A 16956-nucleotide genomic window follows, 5' to 3' on the forward strand; every position below is an offset into this window, starting at 1 on the left:
TGTGTGTGTGTGCTTGCGTGCTTATGCACGCATAATCATGCGTACATGTATGTTTACTTGAGGTGTGCGTGCATTCTCACGGCACATCTCAGGTTTTGTTTCCTACCGCATGCGCGCTTTGTGTGTTCATGCGCTGTTGTTAATTTTGTACTTGGTTATGTACAGTGTGGTTTTTTTTTATTAGAACAGTGATGTGCGGTTGTTCTTGTGCGATATTCATGAACAACCGTCTCGTTCTCCGACGAAAGGGCTTGGACTGTATTCGTCGGGGGGGTGGTGGCCTCATGGTGAGGGCTTTAAGGGTCAAATTCCGTGACCTTTAAAGCGGGCTTAGAAAAGTGTTCTTCACCAGACGAAGAGGTTTCGGCCCGCCGAAATTGGAGATGGAGGGTTTTGAGGTGCCGTTCCGCGATTCGGTGCGATACCTCGGAATCCAGCTCGACCGAAAGCTCAGGTTCACGGAGCATGTGGAGCGGGCATCCGCCAGGGCGGACGTGACGGCCTGTCAGTTAGCCCGCCTCATGCCAAATGTGGGTGGGCCTAAGAGTGTCAGGAGGAAACTCCTGAGCTCGGTGGTCCACTCCATACTCTTGTACGGCGCTCCCGTCTGGTGTGACTCCCTTGAAGTGGAGCGCACTAGGCGCAAAATGACTGGAGTGCAGAGACGGTGCGCTCTGAGGGTCGTTTCGGCATACCGCACGGTATCGGGAAATGCCGCATTGGTGCTCGCTGGTTGTGGAGTGCTGTGCTCCTATCGAGTCGTAGGACTCGATAAGAGCACGGATAAGATAAGGATAAGAGGTATAGATAAGGATAAGATAAGGATAAGAGGTATAGATAAGGATAAGATAAGGATAAGGATAAGATAAGGATAAGATAAGGATAAGGATAATAGCACAACGGATATCGGATAGAAGGCAAAGATCGAAAATCGAAAAATCGTAAGTCGAAAGATAAAAAAAGGGTGCATGGTAAACGGTATATACTCACTTAATTTGCGCGAGTAGGGTACAACAGGAACAAGAGGAAAAGGCTTTTCCTCCCGTATTCTACAACTTGAGGTTGCTATTTAGGAACTGGTTATGGAAAAATTCCTAAATATCGGGTGTATCGGGTGTAGATATCGGTAGTGTAAACGTAGCCATATGGACGAGCCGCCACTGAACCATTTCTATATAATAACAATAATATTAAACCTGGCTCTGTGCTGTTGTTCTAGTTGACAAACGATTTGTAAGTAAACACGTCCATCTCTAGAATGTGAAGCTAATTGTGAACAAAGGTTTATAGGTTCGAGTGGATAATATTGTGGTATGACCGCTTTCCATCGAGATACTTATGGTGTAGTTGTTTTTCCACTGCTAATTAAATTACGATATCTATTAAATGCTTCAAAAGTAAACAACAATAGAGGAAATTGTAAAAGCGCTAATAATGCATGCTTGAAAACAAAAATTAATTAAAATATCGCCACTGTTAAAATCTAAATTTGGCCAACGTCTGCTGGAAATACAAAACAACTATTAGAAATACAAAAAAGGATCGATACAAAAATTGTATATGGTCGGATAAGTGTGCGTTTTGGTGTCATGGTGTTATGGTGCGAGCTGAAGAGCGCACAACAGTATTGTGTGCGTCGGTGACGGAAATAGATAGTCGGTGGCGGAATTGGCGCCTTTGAGTCGGGCGCTCCGCCCCCCGCCCCCGCCCCCGCCCCCACCCTGTCGCCCCCGATTACCATCTGCCTAACAGACCAGGCAATTTTATACCGCTTTCACTATTCACTATTCACCCGACCGACATCCATTACTATCAGCTGTTATACATACATACATATATGTCATATAAATGTAGTAAATGTTTTACTTAATGTCGCTTCTCCTCATCATTCAGATGGCTCACAACACTCAAGACTGGCAGATATCATGTAAGAAGATAACCGAAAGAGGAAAGCGTTTATTAAAATTGGGACAATGGATCGACTGTACATTTTTGGTCGGTAACGAACCGAATCAGATCGTCATCAAAGGTCACAAACTAATACTTGCCATGGCTTCACCCGTCTTCGAAGCCATGTTCTTCGGCGGAATGCCAGAAATCAACGACCCAATACTCATACTGGACGTACAGCCCGAAGCGTTTAAAGCTCTATTAGAGTAATACTTACATATATACATATACTTGTTCACATATTAATGTATGGAAGTGAATGTTCATATTGTCGCAATTTTTGCAGGTACGTATACTCGGATGAGGTACATATCAATTCTTTCGATAAGGCGTGTGAATTGTGCTACGCCGCTAAAAAGTACATGTTGCCGCATTTAGTACAAGAGTGTACCAATTACATGTGGTCTGATCTCAATCCGAAGAATGCATGTCGAGCGTACGAGTTCGCTAAACTTTTCGAAGAACCCATTTTGATGGAGCGATGCCTTCAGGTATTATTTTATCGGGTTTATTACTTTATCTATGTACGTAGTAATGATGGATGAAGTTTTGTGAGCATGCGAATATTCGAACTCAGAATCGATCACTGATCACGTTTTCATGATCTAGAAAAAATGTGTCTGTATTTTTTTCAAATTTTTAAATTGACCGTAAATGGTACCTCCCCTCTTAAATGTCCTCTTTTTTTAAGTTTGAATTGAATTCAATTCCAAACCGTTAACCGAATCAGACTGAATTTTTTTTACATGTAATAGAAATTATAAATTTTATACCCTTATATTTTTTGAATATTTTTACCTGAGCCGGAAGTAGACTTTTACTCTAGATAATCGAGGTTTTTTATGTTTTTCTCAGAAACTGTTTGGTTTATTGAACTGAAATTTCATATCTAGAAGCTTAAGCTTAATACCAAGTTATGTATAAAATTTGGTAAGCATCCGTCAGCTGGAAGTGGCAGTTTAATCTTGTTCGATTTTTCTTCCACTATTTTTTTCGACCCCTTTAACACGTGTGCTCTTCACGAAAAAATTCAAGTATAATTATTGTATCAATTTGATGAAAATAAATAAAAATCACTAAATTTAATAAAACGGAAATGGGATTTCTTCCTCTTAGGAAAGTAAAAAATGTTGTGACCACATGATTTTTTCCACATACCTGAACGTATCAAGCTGAAAATTTATGTTTGTATTCTTTGTGTACTAACTTAGAGCTGATAAGGTTTTGGTCAGAATTCGTAAACCGGAAGTAGTGATTTTTTTAAAACAATATTTCATTATTTTATTTTGCCCTTTTAAATTATTTTTATTTTCTTGGTATTTAATGTGCAAAAAATTTCGAACAAAATCCGACAACCGGAAGCAGAACTTTTGTCTTGTGTGAGTTTCCCTACATTTGCGCTCAATTCGTATCGAAAATGTTCTCATAAACGGTATGTGTGAACGTGTATGTATGTTTAATTGTCGAATTTTGTTTTGTGACCTTCTTTTATTCCTCAAATACATGGATAAAGTCATACCGAATCAAAAATTTATTCTTATGTTACATATTTTTCAGATAATCTGTACACAGACGGTCGAGGTTTTAGCGGAAAGCAGTTTCGAAGACATCGAACTGGCAACTATGATTAAAATATTCGAACAGGACAATCTCAATATCGACAGTGAAATGGAATTGTTCGATGCAGCCGTAAGATATGCAACTTCACAAATGTTCACGGTTCAGAATGTGATGCTGTTGCAGCGCCCGTGCAGAGTTAGCGTACAGCCAGCAATGTCACCGCTGCAATCGAGCGACTCTACGGCTTCCGTTTCCGAAGCTCCAGAAAAAGCTGGCCTTCAAAAGGAAATGGTCGAATCGTCAGATGTTCCGACAACGTCGAGCGAAATCACAAAGACCAGTATAAGTGACGACGCAGGTTTTAAAGTTTTTTGATAATGCAAATTTTGTTATTATTTTTATTTAATTTATACCAGAAAGGCCTAACAGGTAAACCCAATGCGCCTTCCTGGCCAAAGACAATTATATTAACATATATGTACACCATCCATATATACACAAATACTTACACGTATACCAGTGGCGTGCGGTGACTTTTCAAACAAGGGATGCTGTCTCTTGTTTGAAAAAAAAACCGACCAATTTATTTTTTTAAATTTTATTTTATTCTTCGTTCCTTTTTACAAAATTCATCGATAACCGCATCATAGAATTTTTTATTGTTTTTTAAATTTGACATTATTTTCTTTTCGATTGCAATTTTAGTAAGACCAGAGAGTCTTTCTTCACTTTGACTACTTCTGGTGAACGTTTTAATTCTTTTCATAGTCGAAAATGATCGTTCAGCCGATGCGCTCGTGGAAGGTATCGTACAAATTAATTGTATTAAACTAAATACTTGTTCCAAAACTTCTATTAGATCATCTTTCACAATTAATTCCTTTACGTCATTTATAGATTTCAAATGAAAATCTTGCGTTGAGTACATGTAAATTAATTCGCTTTTTAATTTCATCAAATCAAATTATTTTCCATAAGTTAGGTGGAGTGATTTAAATAGGATATCTGGAAAATTATTTTCATATTCTTTAAATTTTTTGACGTTAAAAAAAATTAAAAGAAATTTTAAATTTTCGATATCTCGAAATCGATTGGTTGTATTTACTGAAAGAGTTTCTAAAATTTCAGAATAGTGAAGTTTATACGTTGTTTTCACATCTTCTTCACATTCAGCATATTTTCTTTTTCTATTAAAATTTTTAGTTATTACTTTGTTCCACAATGAATCAAAATCGTCTTTTTTGTTATCTAAATATTTTACAAATTTTTTAATTTCACTTACGCAATACGATATGTCAAAGGTTTTTTTTTGTAAAATTTCAAATAAAAAATCTGCCGAATTAAATATTGCAGAAAATAAATGCAAATTGAAATTGAATTCAAACTCTTTTAAATAACGATGAAGGACTTCAGCATTTGTGACAGCATCAGTATCCCATTCGTCTTCATCATTAATTATTTGATTAAATATTTCCATTAATTCTGTTTGATATTCTAATACCATATTTAAAATTTTGCTATTGTAGTTCCATCGTGTAGGGGCAGCAGTGGGAAATCGTTTTTTTATTTGACAATCGAGAAGGGAAATTCTTCTTGAAGACTTACAAAAAAAAGTTGAAAATGACAACATACGGCTGAAAAAACGTTTGCATCCGGATATATGGTTAACAGATTGCGACAAAACTAAATTCAATCTCTGAGCGTAACAATGGACAAATAAAGAATTAGGACAAATATCTCGAATTTTTCGTTGCACTCCATTATGCTCCCCGGACATTACAGCCGCTCCATCATACGTTTGTGCAATTAATTTGTCCAAACAACCAAATTCTTCCAAGGTCTCACGTATGTGCTGAAAAAGAGAATTAGCTGTTCTATTGGGACTAACATCGACAAATCCAACTAATCTCTCCTGAATTTCATTGTTTTCATCTACATATCTAAAAATAGTAGATAGCTGAGCTTTGCGACTGATATCTGTAGATTCGTCCACAATTATGGAAACAAATTTTGATGCACGTATTTCAGTTTTAATCTCATCTAGCAAGACTTTTGATATTGCGGATACCAAGTCATTTTGTATATGGTTCGATAATCCAGTAAACACCGTAGAGTTATCTAAATGAGTTTTCAATTTTATGTCTGATTCACTCAACAGATACAGCAATTCAATATAATTCCCTCTATTTTACGATTCCTGGTGTTCAAAATGTCCTCGTAAAGGTTGTTCTTGTTTTGCTAAAAAACAGATCGCGCTTATTAATTTCGACAAAATGTATCTATTTGCAGTAACTTCTTTGTTGTGCATTTCAATATTTGCTTTAAATTGAGCACTTAAAAAATTTTCTATACGAGGTCCCTTTCCAAATTTTTTAAATTGAGCAGCAGAACATATGTGAGCTTGAGAACATTCATGTCTCTTGCGCGATTTACTTAAATTGTTTAGGTCAGAAAATCCAAATTTACTCCAGACATTCACTTCTTGAGAAAATAAAATACATGGCCAACAGAATAATTTCGTTAAGTGAGCACATCCACAAATCCATGAAATTTTTTCGTATGTTTCTGTGTTAAAATACCTTTTAAATGTTTTTGTTTTAGACTGAATATTTAATATTGGTGTGGGTTTGGGGCTCTTAACAATAATCTCCTTTTCATTAAATGGGAGAGAAGCAAATCTTCTTTTCAGCACATTTTCAATTAAACAATTGCAATTATTATTGATCTCGACGACAAGTCCACTCTCATTGTTATTTTCGATATCCATATTAAAGGCAATAATGAAAACTCGTAAGTAGTGGAACAGTAAACTAAAAATAAAGTTAGACGAAACTAATTAAAATGAAAACTTAATTCAAAAGTAAAAAATAACCAACTTACAGTATAAATGATTAACTTCGTCTAAAGAAATGAATCGGCTAGCTTTTTGATAAATAACTTGGGGCGTAGCGTGCGGAAATATCGATCAACAGCGGCTTCCAAGTGAAACTCAATAGATAAGCAAACAGAGAAACCGAATCCACCGTAGAGGTTAAACAAGTGTCAACGCGTCCGCGCGAATAAGACAGCCTCATAGTGCGCATGCGCAAATGGGATCGGTCGCGACTCCGAATCCATGACGCGCGCGCACTTCACTCAGCGTCTACTCGCCAGCGTCACTCGCCTGTGGCCGGCCTATGCGAATGCGGCCTATGCGAATCCTTAATAAAAATTATCAAAAGATCCTATATAATGCATCATGTAACAAAAAACACGTGATATGTGAAATATATATCATATACTACATCATAATCACGTACATCACTAAGAATACATCGAAGCGAAATTCAAATATTTATTAAAAATACTCTTGGCTTTTTAAAGTTATAGGGGATGCGCCGCATCCACCGCATCCATGGACCGCACGCCACTGATATATATATATATATATATATATATATATATATATATATATATATATATATATATATATATATATATATATATATATATATATATATATATATATATATATATATATATATATATATATATATATATATATATATATATATATATATATATATATATATATATATATATATATATATATATATATATATATATATATATATATATATATATATATATATATATATATATATATATATATAAAAATGTGGCGGCCCCCCCCCTAATTAATATCTTAGCTAGGCTTTTCAGCAAATGCATCCAGAACCAAGCTATACCAGAAGGATGGAATAACGCAACTATCATTTTAATACACAAAAAAGGCGACAAAAGCGATATCAAGAACTACCGACCCATTAGTCTACTTTCAGCGGTATAGAGTGAAGAGATTGAAATGGCAATGGGCGGGTCACGTAGCTAGGAGGATGGACGAAAGGTGGACAAAAGAAGTGCTTGAATGGTACCCGAGAGAAGGCAAAAGAGTAAAAGGAAGACCGCAAGGAAGATGGGTGAACGAAATTAGGAAAATGTGCGGAATGAGATGGATGAGTGTTGCGCAAAACAGAGACGAGTGTATATATATATATATATATATATATATATATATATATATATATATATATATATATATATATTCAATCTTCAATAAAGTTACACATAAATCATCACAATTACAATTTAAAATTATTTCAAGCAATACAAAACATTAAAATCAATACCTTTACAATGACAGAAGTTAAATCTTTACATCGGAAACAATCACATTTTAAAACATTACTAGAATTACATTTCAATACAGTTATCTTATATTCTTCTAAGCATGTAACCAAATTAAAACATTATTCAATGTACAAAGCACTTCCCAAAAAATACTAGAATAAGCAATAAAACATTACACCTTTCAATCATCAAATTACAAGTAAGGCTTAACTAAAACCCCTTCAGGTATTTCACTTATTCTCTAATTCACTAACGCACACTTCACTTCCATCGGTACAACTTAAATACTATCCAATGCCCGCGGCGATTCTCCTTGACCGTCCGATGAACCTGCCGTCACCCCACAGATTTCCTGCTAGTAATTTACCATAAATGAAGTCAACACATATTGGTTCTGGCTCACTGATACATCCAATAAGTCTTTTCTCAATCCACGGTCCTATTTTCTTTTCCATTGAAGTAACATCAATCCGACTACGACCGAGTCTTTATGTTTCTCCTTTTTTTTATTCTCATCTTCAGAATTCTTCAAATGACTATAATCCTTAGATCCTTTTCTAAATTGATCATCTGTATTTGAAGATGGTATGTCTCCGTAATCCAAAAGTCTTCAACTTTGAAAACCATCACCGTCCATACTTCCATCAGCCAGGTTCACACCTCCATCAGCCATGTTCCCATCGTCCTCTTCATTATTGGAAACAATGAGTTCTGCTTGAGCAGACATCTCTCGTGAAGCCCGTTGCTGCAAAGGTCTTTTGTGACATTTAAATTGTCTTTTACATGCCTGTTGCCACACTTCCTTACGATCCCTCATCTCTTGCTCTTTTTTTCTCCTCGGCAGACTCCGTTCTAAGTTAACCTCCATCAAAACACACGGTTTATTAACAAATTTCACTTTGTTGCCGTCAATGCACATAAGAACGGATTCTGTTATGGGGCTACCCAACAGGGCGGCACCCGGGATACTGACTTCTTTTCTTATTTCTTCTTGTATTGGAATACTGACTGGTTCTCTTATTTCTTCTTGTGATTTAGTCATATATATATATATATATATATATATATATATATATATATATATATATATATATATATATATATATATATATTCACATATACATATTATTTTTTATTATTTTTATTGTTACAAATCAATATACACTCGCCATTACAGATTTGCTCCAATGCGATGGGTGTCAGAGAAGTGTTATACAATAGAAGTGCCCTTTTGAACAAATATCCCGTGTCAACCGCGTTCACAGTACCATAATTAGTAATAGTTGTCTCTGTCACGCTCGTAAGCGTGTCCGCGCGCGAGTAAGAGTCAGAACATCGTGTCTACACGCCAGCTTTTAATTAACAAACCTTTTTTCACGAACGGAATTAGGGTCATCACAAATTCACTACAGAAATAAAAGTCCTTTTTATTTATAGTTTATTTATTTTTTGATAATAGTATATACATGTTTATAGATTTATTTACAATCAAATATTGATACAAATAATAAAAAAATTAAATTAGAAACCACTAAAAAGAATTTGCTTATTAAAGCGTTGACGGTTACTTTCGCCTTTACTTTTTATAGTAAACATTTTGCTTTCAAAATGTAATCGTGTAAAAAAATATTTCTCGATTATTGCTTTAATTAGTAATAAACAATGACTTTCTGTATTTCCGTCAAAATGTGGAGCAAATCTAATAATGGTGGGGGTATCTAATAGTTGATATAAAGTTTTGTTTATAAAATATTTAGATCGTATTTTGGCAATAAGGTCTTATTACCACTTGCTGTTAAGGCACATTTAAATAATTTTTCACAAGTGCAGCAAATATCAATTACTTCTTGAGTGGGGTAAACTAACCCTCCTTTATCTTTTAAAATAATTAAATTGTGATACGGAAGTAGATTCTTAGAAACTAGCGCATCACAACAATAATTACAACAGATTTTTTGTAATATTTTTTTCACGGCAAACCGGGCGATATAGGCTATAGTGTTTTTTAACCCTTTGACTGCTACAACAACGATAAATCGTTGTTTTGAAATCGGCGAAGATTGCTACGACGATCGTTGTTGACGTCATTAATTGTCGTATTTCGATACTTTCTTTGAGCCACCAGCGCATCAGTGGCACGAAACATTTTTTTTATATACGTATTTATATTTATTTTTCAATCAAGCTTTATAAATATTTATCAATTTTTTAAATAAAAGCTCTTCAATTTCGGGTTCATCATCAAAGTAAATTTCGGGTTCGTTGTCAATGTCATATAAGGAGTTATTACTTGGGAATTGATTATTATCGATAAATTCATTTTCAGAATCAGTAGAGCTGCTGATTTGTCGAGTTCCTCGGCGAGGAGCTATTATTTCGCTTTCATCACTTTCACTGTCCGATATCATTTTGCAGAGTTAAAATAAATGGCAAAAAACAATAGAAATCCGCTTTCAATTATATAGGTCACGAGACGTCACGAATTCATGCAATCAATCAAATGCAACTGAAATGCATACAAAATGTTTATGATACATGTTGAAAAATTATTTGATTATTAGAAACTTCGCATCCTTGTGTGTCTCGCTCATACGTACACAATTAAAACCAAGAAAGAAAGAGAGAGAGACCGCTAACTGTTTCGAATATATCGCATGTTGTAAGGATACATCGATATCTAAAAATAGATTATTGAAAAGAATAAAGCCTCGGAAAACAATCGTCAAAACTTATTTAGTGTATATATGTAGATATCTCTTTCGCACGCACGCATGTAAAAGCAAGACAGAAAGAGAGAGCACGAGTCCACGACTGCTTCTTAAAAATGTATATAAAGTATTATAAAAATTACGAGTGTTCGGCGAAGTAAGTATGTAAAAAAAAATATTATATTAATTTTTTTCAAAATAATTACAAATGTTAGCATTTTTCGCTTGGACATTGAAAAACCTCGTAGCAGCCAAAGGGTTAAGCCCTTTGATAAAATAATTGCATCAACATATTTTACCTCCTTTTCCACAAACGGTGAAGTTAATGTATTATTTTCATTTGAATCATTGTCCACATCTACAAAATTATGGCGAATACCAGAAGACGAAGAATTAATAATTTCTATGCTATTTTCGGGTGCACAGTTTAAAACGTTAATGAATTCTAGGGGCCTGCAATTGCTGTTGAAACACGATTTTAATTCTAAATGGTTAAGGGTTTTTTTATATGCAGATTTAAAATGCAAAGCATGGGGGTTGTTATTATAACCTCCCCTATGGCGGATATTCGAGAAGTACATTTCAATGTGGTCTTGGGATAACCGATAGGTCGCCAAGTACCTAAGACCTATATTTGATTTAACTACTTTTTCATATAAAATTTTAATGCTTTCTAAGCAAATAAGGAAGCCTAAAAATCCAGTTTTAAATTTAGATGTCAATACCGGTTTATTAATTTTTTTGAACAAAATTCCTGTGTGTTCGTTTGTTTTTTTTTTTATAAATTTCGTGGTATGTAAACCTAATAAAAAAAATTTAAATTCTTCAATTGTGTTAAAAATAACACTTTCATTTCCACTATTGAGCGCGCGTTTATACCCATACAAACGGGGGTCACCTCTCGTATTGCATATGTCAAATATGTCATTTATTAACTGAATAAAATCAGCCGTTGGCCCGCATTCTGAAAATGAAGGAACATTTTCTTGGCAAAACTTCAATGACAGAGCCACACTACTACTCATCAATTGAGATGCCAACGAAACCTTCATCACTTGCCGCCTGAAATTTAAATGTTTTGAATTTATCTTATTGCCCAATCGTAAACCCTCCGAATTTTGGTAATCTTGAAGTTGTTGTAGATATTTCCATTCAATTTTTTTTTCGTAACGATCTAAAAATACTTTTTGTGACTCAAAGTTATTTCTTATTAACTTTAACATATGACACGCATCTAGCATTAAAACAACATCAAAGTTGTCAGTAGGGTGCTTAAAATATGGTTGTAAATTTTCTGGATCATATAACTTACAACCTAGAATTTTCATTGCCGCAATATTGGTAGCACAGCCATCGCAAGTTAAAGAAACTACTCTTACATTTACTTGCGAACATTTTTGGAGTGCGACAGTTATTAGGCTAGAAAGTTTATTTGTGTCAATACCGTTTAAAAGAAAATACGCAATTGGTAATTTCCAAGCTTGATTAATGCCCACTAATAAAAATACTAATGCAGAAGATGCTAATCGTTCGCAGTCATCAGAAACACCAAAACCTATATCCACGAAACCATGATATTTCTTTCCGTCAAAAAGTTTTTGTTGGCGTATCGCCATTTCGTCTATGACTAAATTGCAAATAATATTACTTTCTGATGCTGTTTTTATTTCTAAAGCTTTAAATGCTTCATAAGTAAATCCCGGCTCGCCCTTGATTTTAGAAAACCATTTAGCTAGTGTTCGAGGATGTGGCAATCGATTAGTAAAAGCATTCCTTACATATTTGTATGCAGCTGGTGAATAATAGTTTAAAGTTAAAGCAAATTTTTTTAATTCCCCAGGAATTTTTTTATTACGAAATTTCTGAAACTGATTAAGTATATAACAAGCTTTTTTATTGTTGACTAAGTGACTTTCTTCTTCTTCTGTAAGAAAACGCTTTTCTTTCAAGTCCTTGATAATAATTTCAAGTGTTTTTTTTTTTTGCAATTAATCGCTTATTTACAGTATGCAACACTTTTAACCTTCTTAGACGATTTGCTGAAGTTTTTCTCAATCTCTCTATCAGTCTTCTCATTTTATGTTTTCGGGGTGTATCTAATATTTCCTGTATTTCTTCGTCTGTTGTAAAAGTAGATTCGATGTCCATTGCTGATTGTGGGTCTTGATTATTTTCCCTCTTTAAATAAAAAAAAGATTAATTCACCTTTTATATAACACCGAAATACAATACACAGAAAATAATAATTAAAGCTTACCTCCGATATTGGAATTGCATATTTTTTTAACCTGACACATTTCGATAAAGTTAAAACATCTTCAGCTCTAAAATGGTTTGAGCATATAATGGTGTTGGGCGTTGGTAGCCAATCGGTTTCTCTTCTCCATTTGCGGATTATGTCTACCCACTTTTCTCGTAATTGGCTGTCCTTAGGAACTCTAAAATTAGCGTGTAATGTATATTTTCAACTAAAATATGTATATTATAAAATGAACGATGTTTACATTAATTAAACTTATTGAGTTGGTAACTTATTAATTAAAACTTATTAATTAAATTTATTGAGTGAATTGGTTATGAATATAATTGAGTATTCGGTGCTACCCAGAGAAATGTTTTTACATTTATTTTAAAATTATTTTTACATTTCTCTGGTGCCACCCCTGAAATTGTATGCAATCGCCGGCGGTCGCAAGACACAACATGCAACTTGTCAAATTACGATGTTAATTGAATAATATGTTACTTAAATGATTAACTTACCTATGAAAATGTATTCCATGTTGTTTGTTGTGTGTATTTGAATGCATTGTGCAACTTTTAATGATGCACTTCCCCATCTTGCCAGTAATATGAACAATGTTTATCAGAGATATGACCAGCCCCATACACGGAACACGACTGTGGCGGAAAAAAATTAAGTGTGGCTACAGCCACGTTTCAACTGTCGACACTTTTGATGCCTTAGGGCACTTCTATTGTATAACACGTCTCTGATCACCGACCCCCCGACGCCTCCGGCGCCCCCAGCACCCCCGATGCCTTCGGCACCCTGGGGGCTTCGCCCCCAGCGCCACCGACGCACAAAAATGAAAAAACTGAAAATATGAAAAAAAAAAAATTTGTTCCCCATACTGGTTGACGGTTGATCGTCCGTCACATATATAATTATAACATGTCTTTTTTAAACCGTGAAACCAATTGGATGATGAAACTGCGTGAAGCATTGTTTTATATTATAATAATGCGTAATTTGTATGCAGATGAAGAGCAGCAGTCGACGTCTACGATATTTTCGATGCGAAATGCCATTCAGAAAATAAGATTTTTAACGTTGTCGCCGCAAGAGTTTGCCGAAGGACCCGCTCAGTCGAATCTGTTGAGCCAACAGGAAGCTTTCTCGATTCTAATGAATATATCGTCGCCTCGTAGCGACTTTTCAATGCCGGAGGGGTTCACATCGTCGACACGCCGCAGGAACAAGGTACCTATAGTTTTGTCTTTTCGGAATGAACAGTCTCTGTCGGCTTGAATTTATTTTAGATACAATCCAAAGAAAAATTCCAGGTCCCTGTCGTCAAGTGGCCACCAGACTGCCATATGCTCCAAGAAGTCGGTCACAGGCCTGACTCGTCCAACTCGAAGAGGCATTTATCCGATACACTTCAACAAATAGCTGTATTTTCTATAGAGACTACCAATAGGGATGCGAATAAATATTATTGCCAACGGTCTATAGTTCACGGAACCGACTGTCTCAACACGTGCGACCTCGAATGTTCCGTGACGTTCACAGTAGACAAAAATATCTGTGTGATCGGAGTCCAGGTAGAGTAGCCCAGTATTACTAATTGATTCATATGACGCTATTGAACCAGCGGTATTCACGCAGAGCTTTAATTACAATGCGAGTTTATTCCTATTGCTTAATGGAACCAACCCTCGTGAGTGATTTTTCGACACCTGTAACCTTATGAATCTTTTGTACGATTAAAATTTGGTATACTGTATTTCATTTACTAAAGCACTATGGAGATACGTAAGCTTTTATTGTTGGTATGGTCTGAATTTTCTACCTTATTAAGGTCCGTTTGTATTATCCACTGCTGCATGTCAACAGCTTAGCACAGTGCTGTATGGAGAAGACTGATTTTATTCACACTATACAGCAACGCCCTTTTTCGGCGCATTTATACTTATTTAAATCTGTATGTATGTGCAACACAAAAAAAAAATGAATAAATGTTCTGATTGTGAGAGAATGAACGCAAACTAGACAATTCACTGACGTTTCAGTGAAATCATTGTAACATTTTTAGGGTTGGTTTTATTAATTTAAGATTAGATTGTTAGGGTTGGTATTATTTAAGGGTTAGGATAGGTTAGATTAAGTAATGCTTTGCCGTATTCACTTAACTGTTTGCCCGCGGCCGTCTTTTATGGAAGTTTTGGGCGACAAGTCTGTAGCGCGGCTGTCTTCCATAGAATTTCTGAACTTTGCACGGGATTTTGAGCCTTATATGCGCCTATTTCAACTGTTTTAAGGTTCAAAATTGGTTGAATATATTACTGCGAGTTGAATGGCATCTATTCAATTTGCTTAAAATGAATATATACCAGTCAAAATTAGTTTTTTTTTGTGGAACCAAACTGAAACCTCGTTTATGTGACGTCACGTCTGTTGAGCAATGGCGATGATACGTCTCAATTGTATGAAGAATGATTATTTGACAATTAAGCCAAAACTACGAGATATATTATGTATTTTATTGTTTAAAATAATACTTTATGTGTTAATTAACATATTTGTTTACTTGAGTAAATATTAAAATCTGTATTTAAGGTCGAAAACTCGATTGCCAAATTCGCGAAAAAGGTGCCGCGTACAGGGCTTGTTCGCTATATTTATTGCCGCGGGCAAAGGGTTAAGATTGGCTTGTTGGGGTTAAATTGATAGAGTTATAACTTCGTTGTAAATTCATTGTTTGATACATTTTCACTGCAACATATATAAGAGAAAACAGTATTTAGTCAATTGTATTTAAAGTTAGAAGTGAAGTCGTATTCTGATATCGATTAGTAGTGAACAGAACTCCATTTGCTTTCGAATACTGCTGGTTGCCTGAATTATTATTGCAATTTGATTGTTTTTTTTTTATATTTATGTATGTATGCATGTAATTACGATGCTAATATTTTCACCTATATACAATAAGCATTTTACAATGTGTTTAGATTCCAACTCAAGTATTGGGCGAAGATCCGTCTCTCGTGCCGTCGGCGGTCACTTACTCGGAACTCTTATATGCACATCTCTTGGATGCCGACGGCTCTCGTTTGACGTACACTCACTACACATCTCGCGTTCCTTACAGTTCTCTAGTAGATATAATATTCAATAGACCGTTCTACATTCAACGCAACAAGGTACGATCGAATATGCATGTGTTTTAAATCTGGTTAAATTAAATCCGGCGAATAAATTTTTTTTTCGATTGCAGGTGTACAAAGTTGCAGTTGTGTTCAATAAATTGGGGTGGTATCCCATGGGGGATTCACGCAGCGAGAGGGTCGTGTACGATAACGTCTGTTTTAGTTTTGGCGTGGGTCCTACGAGCGACTCGGTCAGGGACGGCCTCATAAGATCTATAATATATACATATTGATGGTTTTGTTTTAGTCGTGTGTATATATGTATATTTTTAAAATTTTAAGGAATTTAACACGTTCAACTCGGCGTGTACCACCGGTACCACCTATGGCAGACTATAATTTTACGGTTCCACTTGAGCACCCCAACACTAAAATTCCTATAAAATTCTAAAGATTTAGGGACAACTCATTATATAAAGTGATTTATTTAATGCCGTCACGCATAATTGGGGCAAATGTATGAAATCATGCGCCGGGCTGAATGTGTTAATTACGTATATATATAATATAAAATATATATTGGCATTATATAGAGTTACATATTATGACAAAATATTGACGTAAATAAACTATTAAACTAAACTATAAAAATTATACGGTTTTTTTTTGTTTTGTATATTTTAACATATGTATTAGCCACAGTGACATTACCGAGTACTATAACGCGTCACTGTGGTCAGTCAACAAATCATAACACAAATAAAGGTGTATAAAACATCCGTGCTCGACGATATTTATAATTGATCAACCGCAGGCGTTGCTCCACAACTACTCAACCAGTTCAGCGCAGCTTACATTAAACAGGTCAATTTCACCAGCAACCTGGTTGAGCAGATATATCGGTCTAGATATTGGAGATGTTGCCAGCATATTTGTGCGAGCCACAGGAGAAAACAAATCACGATTCGTCAGGTCCCTGAACTTACTAGGTGTATAAAACTTAAATTTATTAATGCATTAAATTTATTAATCCTGTCAGGAGTTCCTCAAGGTTCTCACCTTGGACCACTTCTGTTTATTATTTTTATGAATGACCTAATCCCCCTACTGAAGTGTCAATGCTTACTTTATGCCGATGATCTTAAGGTTTTCCATCCTATCAATAGTGAGTCGGATTGCTTAAAATTACAATCCG

At 35.1% G+C, this 16956-nt stretch overlaps 2 protein-coding genes across 2 annotated transcripts; one reads left to right on the forward strand and one right to left on the reverse strand.

The window, feature by feature from the left end:
* Window positions 1-1570: 1570 nt before the first annotated feature.
* LOC143921533 (BTB/POZ domain-containing protein 6) lies at window positions 1571-16414 on the forward strand. The gene is made up of 8 exons (XM_077444861.1): window positions 1571-1757; window positions 1894-2156; window positions 2237-2441; window positions 3508-3868; window positions 13652-13872; window positions 13956-14216; window positions 15624-15815; window positions 15890-16414. Exons 2-8 carry the CDS (start codon window positions 1894-1896, stop codon window positions 16052-16054), a joined length of 1668 nt encoding a protein of 555 aa, XP_077300987.1. The 5' UTR covers window positions 1571-1757; the 3' UTR covers window positions 16055-16414.
* Window positions 4122-6654, reverse strand: LOC143921536 (uncharacterized). The gene is made up of 2 exons (XM_077444869.1): window positions 6391-6654; window positions 4122-6320 (listed from the first exon to the last, which is right to left on the reverse strand). The coding sequence occupies exon 2, from the start codon at window positions 6275-6277 to the stop codon at window positions 5699-5701; it is 579 nt and encodes a 192-aa protein (XP_077300995.1). The 5' UTR covers window positions 6278-6320; window positions 6391-6654; the 3' UTR covers window positions 4122-5698.
* Window positions 16415-16956: the final 542 nt, after the last annotated feature.

This window comes from Arctopsyche grandis, chromosome 13 (assembly GCF_051622035.1).
Source record: "Arctopsyche grandis isolate Sample6627 chromosome 13, ASM5162203v2, whole genome shotgun sequence".
In the NCBI taxonomy this organism is placed as follows: domain Eukaryota; kingdom Metazoa; phylum Arthropoda; class Insecta; order Trichoptera; family Hydropsychidae; genus Arctopsyche; species Arctopsyche grandis.

What these genes read in the sequence shown, in the direction of transcription:
- LOC143921533 (XM_077444861.1), top strand. Translation starts at nt 1,894, where the DNA reads ATGGCTCACAACACTCAAGACTGGCAGATATCATGTAAGAAGATAACC. An exon ending in CAGTATAAGTGACGACGCAG is followed by an intron (nt 3,869 to 13,651) that starts GTTTTAAAGTTT and finishes ATTTGTATGCAG; the next exon opens with ATGAAGAGCAGCAGTCGACG. An exon ending in CGACACGCCGCAGGAACAAG is followed by an intron (nt 13,873 to 13,955) that starts GTACCTATAGTT and finishes GAAAAATTCCAG; the next exon opens with GTCCCTGTCGTCAAGTGGCC.
- LOC143921536 (XM_077444869.1), bottom strand. Translation starts at nt 6,277, where the DNA reads ATGGATATCGAAAATAACAATGAGAGTGGACTTGTCGTCGAGATCAAT.